Genomic DNA, 11,936 nt, shown 5'->3' with positions numbered 1-11,936 from the left:
CGATTTCGGTACTATTGAAGATCTTTGCTCCTTATCAACTCTGTGGTAATATTCTTTTCACTAAATACAACCAATAGTACGTTGATGTTAAATCTTACTCGTGAAAAGTATTCCCCCGATTCCTATTTTCAACAGTCCGCTCATTTGAGCAGGAAGACGCTGAACACCATCTTTGTTTTCTACCTGTCAACTGTCAGTTTAGGCTGCTCGTCGGCTCCTCATCACCACTTCAAGATGGCGGCCCAATTTCGCGCGTCACAGCAGCCAATGCTGCGTCTACATACAAGATGTCTATGGTTTATACTCTTGTTTTTTATAAACAGTAAAGCTACAAACAAAATCAAGAGGAAGTGTCCGTGTGGAAACCACAAACACCGACACAAAAGTTCCGCTTTCACAAAAACGCCCACCTCCGCTTGACTTGTCGTTTATACTCTTGTTTTTTTTTAATAAACAGTAAAGCTACTGTAACCGAGGGTTTATATATGTCGCCTATACTGTATAAAACTTCAAAATAACAATCACGGAGGCTCCAGTTTTAGACGAAGACCACTTTATTTCGTTTGTTTTCAAACTCCGCTCCACCACAACCTGTCACCACTTCCGCTCTTAGCGCCTTCAAAATAAGAGCTCAAGACATATACTGTACAACAGCTTATTGATTGATTGATTGGAACTTTTATGAGTAGATTGCACATTACAGTACATATTCCGTACAATTGACCACTAAATGGTATCATCCGAATACATTTTTCAACTTGTTTAAATCGGGGTCCACATTCATGATAAAAGATTGCGCCCAACGTGGGGCTCGAACCCACGACCCTGAGATTAAGAGTCTCATGCTCTACCGACTGAGCTAGCCGGGCTACATTAAATACTTAACATCAACAACATAACAAGATAAGTGCAAAAACAACACAGACGGTTAAACAAAAGACGTATTAAACTGTCCCATCAAATATACAGAGCCTCACTCACACAACAACAACAACAACAACACTAGCATCACAAATAGGCAAGTCCATAAAAATAGGTTACACTACAAACAAAATCAAGAGGAAGTGTCCGTGTGGAAACCACAAACACCGACACAAATGTTCCGCCTTAACAAAAACGCCCACATCTGCTACACTTGTAGTTTATACTCGTTTTTTTATAAACAGTAAAGCTGCAAACGAAATCAAGATGAAATGTCTTTTATTTGATATTGACAACAAATACATTTTAATTTGATCAGAAAATCCTCAACTTAACAAGTTTCTTGGCTTCATGCATACACACAAACAGGGACTGACATCATGTTTCCGCAAGTATTTGTGCTAAGCTAAAATAAGATAGCAATGTGTTGTGTTAATATATTCTTGTTGCCACGGTGACGGTGAGAGGCCCAGGACGTCGCGTCTCCGTGGCGACGCCTCTAGCTGACTTTACCCTCCAGCAGGAGCAGTCTAAGAATTGTCCGCGCGGCGGCGAGCAAGACGCCGTGCAGTGCAAACTGCGCCACCAGCGCGCCGAAGCCGCGGTAAAAGCCCGGCCAGCCTTCTTTGCGACGAATGGCGTGGAGACAGTCGGCGAAGCCGTCGTACTGCGTGTTGACGGGCAGCACCAGCGGGCTGCCGCCGTTTCCCTCCGCCGTCACCCCGTCGGTGGCGTCGATGATGGTACGCGTGCCCTGCAGGCTGAGACGGTGCAGCGCCGTCTCCAGCGGGAACATCACCACGTCCGCCACCAGCGATCCCAGCCACGCCGCCGCCAGCTCGGGGAAGTGAGCTTCTATCGGGTCCGACGGGCCCTGGTGCCCCTTCTTGTTGCGATTGTGTAGCCAGAGCGCCACGCGCTGTACGGAGGAAGCGATGGCGTAGCGCAGGACGGCGTGTGCGATGGCAGGAAGTATCAGACAGCTGAGGGGGAGTAGGCGGCGACTGTGAGGAGCGCCCACACCCAGCAGGCGAGCCAAACCTTCACGCATGCAATCCAGCAGCCCCGATGACGAGTCGTCTCGCACGATCTCGCTCTGCAGCACAACAACGGGACGGTTAGCGGTAGGGATGATGTTCGAAACCGGTTCTCCCGGTTGTTCGATAAGAAAAGAACCGATTCAATGCACTCAAATCCCTTTTTGAGAACCGGTTCCCGTTATCGAGGCCACTATAGTAAAGAAAAAGAGTTGGTTCTTTATACGAATCCCGTCCCACAAGAAATGCCCTGTGGGACATCACAGGAAATGACGTAGCTCAGTCATTAGACTGAGCTACGTCATTTCCTGTGATGTCACACAAGCAGCAAAAATAATGGACCGGAAAAAATGCCTCAAGGCATGGCTATTCACCTATAGCGGGGGTCGGCAACCCGCGGCTCTAGAGCCGCTTGCGGCTCTTTAGCGCCGCCCTAGTGGCTCTCTGGAGCTTTTTCAAAAATGTGTGAAAAATGGAAAAAGATGAGGGGTAAAAAAATATTTTGGGTTTTAATATGGTTTCTGTAGGAGGACAAACATGACACAAACCTCCCTAATTGTTATAAAGTACACTGTTTATATTAAACATGCTTCACTGATTCAAGTATTTGGCGAGCGCCGTTTTGTCCTACTAATTTTGGCGGTCCTTGAACTCACCGTATTTTGTTTACATGTATAACTTTCTCCGACTTCCTAGGACGTGTTTTATTTTATGCTGCTTCTTTTTCTGTCTCATATTGTCCACCAAACTTCTAATGTCGTGCGTGAGTGCACAAAGGTGAGTTTTGTTGATGTTATTGACTTGTGTGGAGTGCTAATCAGGCATATTTGGTCACTGCATGACTACAAGCTAATCGATGCTAACATGCTATTTAGGCTAGCTGTATGTACATATTGCATCATTATGCCTCATTTGTACGTATATTTGAGGTCATTTAGTTTCCTTTGAGTCCTCTTAATTCAATTCATATCTCATGACACACTATTTGTATGTAATATGGCTTTGAATTTTTTGCGGCTCCAGACAGATTTTTTTTTTGTATTTTTGCTCCAATATGGCTCTTTCAACATTTTGGGTTGTTTTTGTGTTACTGTATATATTTGTTTTTCTGAAAAATCCCACTTAATATACTTTGGGTAACAACAGTCAATATTTTTTTATTTTATTTTTTTAGGGGGGGTAACATTTAATATTTATTTAATTTAATTTTTTTCTTATGAAATAAAAGTGAGCTTTTGTTCAACCAAATATTGTGTTTTTTTCCCATATACAACAACCTATCTGGATTCGATAAGAGAATCGATAAGGAATCGGTTCGATAAGACGATTCGATAATGGGCTCGAACTCGATAATTTCTTAACAAACATCATAAATAAATCGTCAATAAATCAATGTATCACCTGCACGGTCTCAATGAGGCTGGAGCAGTAGAATGGAAGTGCAACCACCGCGGTCAAGCTGCCAACAGGAAGTTCCGGCGTTAATGAGTGTCACACAGGAAGAAGAAAAAGAACCTACCCTTTGAGCAGGAAGTGAGCCACCAGCTGCTTGGCGCTCCAACGATGAGGAATATCCCTGCGGGCCACAAACGCACCCGTTAAAGCCACGCCCCCACACTAAAACCAACCTGGCTCTCATGGTTACCGCGGTAACGGCGTGACCTCGCTGATGATGCCCTCCGCTCCCAGCATGACGCCGTGCACGATGAAGGTGCTCCCCATCCCCTTCCACAGCGCCCGGGGACCCTGACATGGACACGCACACCGTGACCATCATGTGACCGCGGGACACGCCCCCCCAAGTGACCACTGACCTGCGACTTGCTGATGGAGTACATGACGGCGAGGGCGCTGAACGGCGTCAAGTGGTAGCAGCGCGCGTGATAGTTGACCTGCACACAAGCATAAAGGCGGTTGGTTGGCTGGCAAGGTGGCGACGGTCGACAATGGCGGAGAGGCGAGGTCACCTGACACTGTCTGCGGAAGACCACGCAGGGATGAGTGAGGACGTTCTCTGTGAACAGACTGGAGGACAACACGCCATATTGTCAATACGTCACATGATCAATAAGAGTGCACAAAAATGAATTGAATTTCTTATTCATTCCATTCTAAATGTTTTTTTGTTTTGTTTTTAATAATCAAGAAAATGTATGGATGAATGGAATTTTTTAATTTTTTAAAGAAGTTTTAATACCATCTCTATGCAAGTAGAAGGAACTTTTCTAACCTGTAACACAGGACAGGGTGGCGTGAGATACAGTCTGGTGTGCCGTGGGAGATTATGTATTTTGACCTATTTGGGTTAAAAATATTTTTAATTATAGTCCGCAAATAATGTGTTGTTGTTGTTGAGTGTCGGTGCTGTCTAGAGCTCGGCAGAGTAACCGTGTAATACTCTTCCATATCAGTAGGTGGCAGCCGCTAGCTAATTGCTTTGCGGATGTCGGAAACACGTCGTGTGAGACGACCACGGTTTGTCGTGATCATAATATGCAGACGACAGCGGGAGGCAGGGTGCAGGTAAAAAGGTGTCTAATGCTTAAACCAAAAATAAACAAAAGGTGAGTGCCCCTAAGAAAAGGCATTGAAGCTTAGGGAAGGCTATGCAGAATGAAACAAAAACTGAACTGGCTACAAAGTAAACAAAAACAGTAGAGATGTCCGATAATATCGTTAAAATGTAATATCGGAAATTATCGGTATCGGTTTTTTATTATCTGTATCGTTTTTTTTTTGTTTTTTATTAAATCAACATAAAAAAACACAATATGCACTTACAATTAGTGCACCAACCCAAAAAACCTCCCTCCCCCCATTTCTTTCTGTTATCAATATTCTGGTTCCTACATTATATATCAATATATATCAATACAGTCTGCAAGGGATACAGTCCGTAAGCACACATGATTGTGCGTGCTGCTGGTCCACTAATAGTACTAACCTTTAACAGTTAATTTTACTCATTTTCATTAATTACTAGTTTCTATGTAACTGTTTTTATATTGTTTTACTTTCTTTTTTATTCAAGAAAATGTTTTTAATTTAGTTATCTTATTTTATTTTTTATTTTTTAAAAAGTACCTTATCTTCACCATACCTGGTTGTCCAAATTAGGCATAATAATGTGTTAATTCTACGACTGTATATATCGGTTGATATCGGTATCGGTTGATATCGGTATCGGTAATTAAAGAGTTGGACAATATCGGATATCATTTTCATTAATTACTAGTTTCTATGTAACTGTTTTTATATTGTTTTGCTTTCTTTTTTATTCAAGAAAATGTTTTTAATTTAGTTATCTTATTTTATTATTATTTTTAAAAAGTACCTTATCTTCACCATACATGGTTGTCCAAATTAGGCATAATGTGTTAATTCCACGACTGCATATATCGGTTGATATCGGTATCGGTTGATATCGGTATCAGTAATTAAAGAGTTGGACAATATCGGAATATCGGATATCGGCAAAAAGCCATTATCGGACATCCCTAATAGTTGTCCAAATTAAGCATAATAATGTGTTGATTCCACGACTGCATATATCGGTTGATATCGGTATCGGTTGATATCGGTATCGGTAATTAAAGAGTTGGACAATATCGGAATATCGGATATCGGCAAAAAGCCATTATCGGACATCCCTAAAAAACAGAATGCTGGACAACAGCAAAGACTTACTGTGGAGCAAAGACGGTGTCCACAGTGTACATCCGAACATCAATCAATCAATGTTTATTTATATAGCCCTAAATCACAAGTGTCTCGAAGGGCTGCACAAGCCACAACGACATCCTCGGTACAGAGCCCACATAAGAGCTAGGAAAACTCACCCCAGTGGGACGTCGATGTGAATGACTATGAGAAACCTTGGAGAGGACCGCATATGTGGGTAACCCCCCACACCCCTCTAGGGGAGACCGAAAGCAATGGATGTCGAGTGGGTCTGACATACACTACCGTTCAAAAGTTTGGGGTGACATTGAAATGTCCTTATTTTTGAAGGAAAAGCAGTGTACTTTTCAATGAAGATAACTTTAAACTAGTCTTAACTTTAAAGAAATACACTCTATACATTGCTAATGTGGTAAATGACTATTCTAGCTGCAAATGTCTGGTTTTTGGTGCAATATCTACATAGGTGTATAGAGGCCCATTTCCAGCAACTATCACTCCAGTGTTCTAATGGTACAATGTGTTTGCTCATTGGCTCAGAAGGCTAATTGATGATTAGAAAACCCTTGTGCAATCATGTTCACACATCTGAAAACAGTTTAGCTCGTTACAGAAGCTACAAAACTGACCTTCCTTTGAGCATATTGAGTTTCTGGAGCATCACATTTGTGGGGTCAATTAAACGCTCAAAATGGCCAGAAAAAGAGAACTTTCATCTGAAACTCGACAGTCTATTCTTGTTCTTGGAAATGAAGGCTATTCCACTAAATTGTGTGGGTGACCCCAAACTTTTGAACGGTAGTGTGATATTGTGAAAGTCCAGTCCATAGTGGATCCAACATATGACATGACGATCAACAATGTCCACACAAAGAAGGATAAAAAGAACTGAAATATTCTGGATTGCTAAAACAAAGTAGATGCGGGGAATATCACTCAAAGGAAGACATGAAACTGCTACAGGAAAATACCAAAAAAAGAGAAAAAGCCACCAAAATAGGAGCGCAAGACAAGAACTAAAACAGTACACACAGGAAAACAGCAAAAAAGTCCAAATAAGTCAGGGTGTGATGTGACAGGTGGTGACAGTACACCTACTTTGAGACAAGAGCTATAGTGATGCATGCTTGGTTATGCTTTAAAGTCATACCCAACAATTGCGACAACGACTTTTTACTCTCAAATGAGCTTCATTTTTTTAATGATTTCTGCTGGTGGTGTGCCTCCGCATTTTTTCAATGAAAAAAATGCACTTTGGCTCCAAAAAGGTTGAAAAACACTGCTGTAACATGTTTTTGAAAAAGTTTTATTATAAATATCATACCAAATAATAACGTTGCGAGAATCGCTTCGAATCAAGAATCGAGCTGAATGGAAAAAATGGGTTCTGAATCCAATCGTCACCTCAGGAATCGGATCGAATCGTTAGTGATCAATATAAATGATAAATGGGTTATACTTGTATAGCACTTTTCTACCTTCAAGGTACTCAAAGCGCTTTGACACTATTTCCACATTCACCCATTCACACACACTGATGGCGGGAGCTGCCATGCAAGGCCCTAACCACGACCCATCAGGAGCAAGGGTGAAGTGTCTTGCTCAAGGACACAACGGACGTGACAGGGTTGGTAGAAGGTGGGGATCGAACCAGGAACCGTCCGGTTGCTGGCACGGCCACTATCCCAACGCAGAGGTTTCACTTAACGAGTATATTTAATATTGTTGGCCACTGTAACATTACACACAGTAACCCTGTGTGTTTGAATAGACTAAACTAAAACACTGTACTTTATTCAAGTGGTTATTTGGCGTTCCACTAGATGGAACCCACGTTCCACTAGTGGTACACGGACCACAATTTGAGAATGACTGATTTAGAGGAGTACTTTTTACTTTTATTTGAGTCAAATTACTCTTCAGCCTTTGTCTAAAACTCAATTTACCAATGGAGCTCAGTGTTTCCCATAAACTGCCAAGATACCTGTGGCGGTGGGGGCGTGGCTATGGGCGTGGTCACCATGAAATCATCGAGTAATTTGCATCATTTACTACAATGATTTGATTTTCTCTAAAAAGGCAAAAAAAATGTATACTTACTAATTAATAACAACAGTTTTGTTTTAAACGTCCATCCATCCATTTTACAATATAATTACAACACTTTATGTACATATTTATATACAGATTTGAACAATAAGTTATTCACTGAAATATATTTATTAATTGTGGTTCTTACAAAAAATATATCTTATAAAATATAAAAGCTAAAATGTCTCAAAGCTCTGCCCCTTTAATTAGTGCATATTAAATAATTTAACTTTAGCCTTCTACTACAACCATATTATTTACCAGCAACATAAAGTGAAACAGAGGCAGAGGTGTCCTGCCACAGTCAGTAACAAATAAACAGAAAACAGTAGTGGTGGTAGATAGACACAGAGCTTCATCAAACATCTGATCCACTGAACAAAGAGCTCCGAAAATCTTGAACTTTAGACTGCCATCAGTTTTACTCCCTACACTTAACCATGTGTTTCCTACTGCCTGCAGACTTTGCACCCTTTGTTATATACACATGTTGTGTTTCTAATATAAATACATTTAATAAAGTCAAATACAAATAAGGCAACAAGAGAAGTATCCTACACTTCTCTTTTGTAAAGTAAATCTGAACAGCCGATATGGGCATCTACATCAACTATATGATTTGCCTGAGAAGCTGGAGAGGACCAAAAAAAAATAAATAAATAAAATAAAATAAAAATTTGTTTTAATTTTTTATTTTATTTGTGGCGGACGTAATTCTTTCATGGCGGGCCGCCACAAATAAATGAATGTGTGGGAAACCCTGGAGCTAGAGTCTGGGTAAGGCTGAGCCGCAAATGGCCCTACTCTAAAGTAATGGTACTCTTATTCCCGGGCGCGGCCACCGCTGCTGCTCACTGCTCACCTCACCTCCCAGGGGGTGGTCAAGGGGGATGGGTCAAATGCAGAGAATAATTTTGCCACACTTAGTGTGTGTGTGACAATCATTGGTACTTTAACTTACTTAAATACACTTTTTGACTACTCTACCTACCTATGATCAATACGTCGCGTGTTCAATACACCCCAACATCAACATATCACATTGTCAGCAGTTTACCTGACGAGGCCGATCCCAAAACCAGCGAAGCGATTCAGCTGTTCTGTAATGACACATCATGTAAAATATTTATATATAATACAGTTGACCAATAACTGTACTGGAAACACAATTGAATTATTAAAATATACAATACAAATAATAGTAATAAAACAATTGATAAATACCACAATACTGATATGAAAGTAAAAATAATATAATAAGGATAAAATAATGGTAAATTGAGTTGTCTATTTGTAATATTGTGCTTCAGTCAATCTTATACTGTCCATCCATTTTTCTACCGCTTGTCCCTTTTGGGGTGGCGGGGGGGGGGGGGGGGGGGGGGGTGCTGGAGCCTATCTCAGCTGCATTCGGGAGGAAGGCGGGGTACACCCTGGACAAGTCACCACCTCATGGCAGGGCAATCTTACTGTAAATAAGGTAATTGAACAAAAATAATGCCCACTAGGTTCCTTGTAACGTTATTAGTTCATGAATAGTGCTTACAAAGTACAAAGAAGAAGAATTATGAGAAATACTTTCAACCTTATTGAAAATAAGATATTCGTCATCTCAGTATGTTGAAACCTCTAAAGGCCTAGTGGCCACATGCGTGGACAGCACCTTTTAGCTCTTATTTCCAAAATTGTGTACACTACTGAATTGGGGTCTTATGGCCGCTTATGTGGACACTTATACTGCAGAAGAGTATAACATACAATGGAATTTGGACAAAAAAAGTGTAAAAATAAGAATTAGCATGTCACTAAACATGAAGTACACGTTTGTGTACTTATGAACTAAGTACATCATATCAAAAGATGATTCTTAGTTTTTATTCTAATTAGGGTCCAATAAGCCCAAATAGCAAAGAGAAATAAAAAAAAAGCATGTAAACAAACAGCTTGGGCCTTAATAATGACTGACTTAATTATATCGAGAGGAGCCAGATGAGGTGGTTCGGGCATCTGGTCAGGATGCCGCCCGAACGCCTCCCTAGGGAGGTGTTTCGGGCATGTCCGACCGGTAGGAGGCCACGGGGAAGACCCAGGACACGTTGGGAAGACTATCTCTCCCGGCTGGCCTGGGAACGCGTCGGGATCCCCCGGGGAGGAGCTGGACGAGGTGGCTGGGGAGAGGGAAGTCTGGGCTTCCCTGCTTAGGCTGCTGCCCCCGCGACCCGGCCTCGGATAAGCGGAAGAAGATGGATGTTGTAAAATGATGTATTACTCATTCATTGATGTTATTTTACCGTTAAAAAAGTCAGTAAATGAATATATATATTTGTAAACGCTCTGAAGTGAGAAAGGGGGGTAAATTAAATTAAATAAGCTTTGCTTCTTCCTACTCCTTTTCGGACATGATGTAAAGTGAAATTATATGAAATTGTGTGATGTTTTATGCTGTAAATGGGTTCATGTTCGAAATAAACTAAATAAATAAATAAATAAAGAAAGAATACTATAGTAATACTACACTTGCAAGAGGTAAACACACACTTAGTTATTTAAAAACCAACAACGCAGCCTGCTAATTGTGACAGGAGTTAGCATGGAAGCTAACAGCCTCACCAGCCGGCGGCCCGCCAGCCTGCGCCGCGTCCCACTCGCGAGGGCCTCCCGGACCCACGGACTCCCCCGGCGGCTCGTCGTACAGCGGTGTCCGCTCGCCTGTCTGCAGGTTGCGGCTGCCGGGGATGTCTGGCGGCGTGGTGACCCACTGGTGATGGTACGCCTCCCCTTGGCCGCCGGCGCTGCGCAGGGGGTATCCCGCGCCGTAGTTTGGGTCATCTCGGCCGCGGTAGACGAGCCCGTCAAAGCTGTCCGGTCGCCTGGAGGCCATGGAGGGGGTCAGCAAGAGGTACGGCCGTCGGAGAAGCAAGAGATCAGCTTGAGCCGCCGGACAACAACATCCACCCGTCACCTGCTTCACCCGGAAGTTGTAGCGGCGTGTCGGCCGCTGCTGCCCCCTGCTGGTTAGACAGCCTCAGGTGTTTCGTCACATGACACACGGATCATTTAATACTCACATTGAAATTCCAGTTTTATAGTGCCAAATAAATACACATACTGTATACTCAAATACCAAATTAGTAATCTTACGGTTAAATTTAATCGTATTCAATCATTACATCAATTAAATCTAAACTATTGTTTATCCCTCCCGGACGTTGACTTCGACAAATTGGACATGCGCACAAGCTAACTTCGAACTGGTCCATTACAGTCTGTGTTGGCGCTGTAAGGGTACGCAGCATCGAGCGCTACAGCCTACTGGCGCTGACGAGACGCGGGGCCGCCATCTTGGAGTGGTGATCCGCTCCACTCGGTGCAATTCCTTTGGCAGGAGCAATGAACTGTCAGCGCATTGACTTAATTTTACCTCACTGAATACCACTTATTTTCACGCGTTTTTTGTCATACGTGTAGCTATGATAAAGGACACATGTTTTATTATTCATAGTTTGCTTAATAGTATTCTTATATGCTATAAGTCAGTGGTCCCCAACCACCGGGCCGCATTGGTACCGGGCCGCGCAAGAAATAAAAAAAAAAAAAAAAAAAAAAAAATATAAAACTTTTTTTTTTTTTAAATTAAATCAACATAAAAAACACGTTATATACATATTGTGTATGTGTATGTCAATATAGATCAATACAGTCTGCAGGGATACAGTCCGTAAGCACACATGATAGTATTTCTTTATGACAAAAAAACAAAACAAAAATCCCCCCCCCCACTCCCGGTCCGTGGGACAAATTTTCAAGCGTTGACCGGTCCCCAGCTACAAAAAGGTTGGGGACCACTGCTATAAGTGACCAGACGTCCGAGATCAAAACTGGGAATATAATCCCAGAGAAGGGGGAAAAAACGCTCAACTATTTTTAAATTGAAGAAACAATATGATTAGGTTATATATACATGCGTATATCCTACATAAACAATGTATGAATACATTAGATATCTATATATCTTAGAGACCTATAGACTGTATCTCTGTTGCTGCAAGTTTATTCTGTCTTGACACTTTGTATTACATTCTTCCCTTAAATGATAATGTTTACATTGATTGTTTTATATGTATTTTTTATGCATGTCACTTTGGATAGAAGCGTCTGCCAAATACGTAAACATAAACATATATAAACAATCTGCATAATACACAA

General features: G+C 41.7%; 1 protein-coding gene and 1 non-coding gene across 2 annotated transcripts; both read right to left on the bottom strand.

Moving 5' to 3' along the window:
* Positions 1-627: 627 nt before the first annotated feature.
* slc25a46 (solute carrier family 25 member 46) lies at positions 628-10,767 on the bottom strand. Its single transcript, XM_062030905.1, has 8 exons — positions 10,341-10,767; positions 8,788-8,830; positions 3,926-3,983; positions 3,773-3,850; positions 3,604-3,704; positions 3,478-3,534; positions 3,360-3,417; positions 628-2,017 (listed from the first exon to the last, which is right to left on the bottom strand). The coding sequence occupies exons 1-8, from the start codon at positions 10,609-10,611 to the stop codon at positions 1,421-1,423; spliced, it is 1,263 nt and encodes a 420-aa protein (XP_061886889.1). The 5' UTR covers positions 10,612-10,767; the 3' UTR covers positions 628-1,420.
* trnak-cuu (transfer RNA lysine (anticodon CUU)) lies at positions 797-869 on the bottom strand. The gene has a single exon. It is a non-coding gene; the product is annotated as a tRNA-Lys (tRNA).
* Positions 10,768-11,936: the final 1,169 nt, after the last annotated feature.

Source organism: Entelurus aequoreus, linkage group LG21 (genome assembly GCF_033978785.1).
Source record: "Entelurus aequoreus isolate RoL-2023_Sb linkage group LG21, RoL_Eaeq_v1.1, whole genome shotgun sequence".
Classification (NCBI taxonomy): Eukaryota; Metazoa; Chordata; class Actinopteri; order Syngnathiformes; family Syngnathidae; genus Entelurus; species Entelurus aequoreus.
This window is presented reverse-complemented; position numbering and strand designations above follow the sequence as displayed.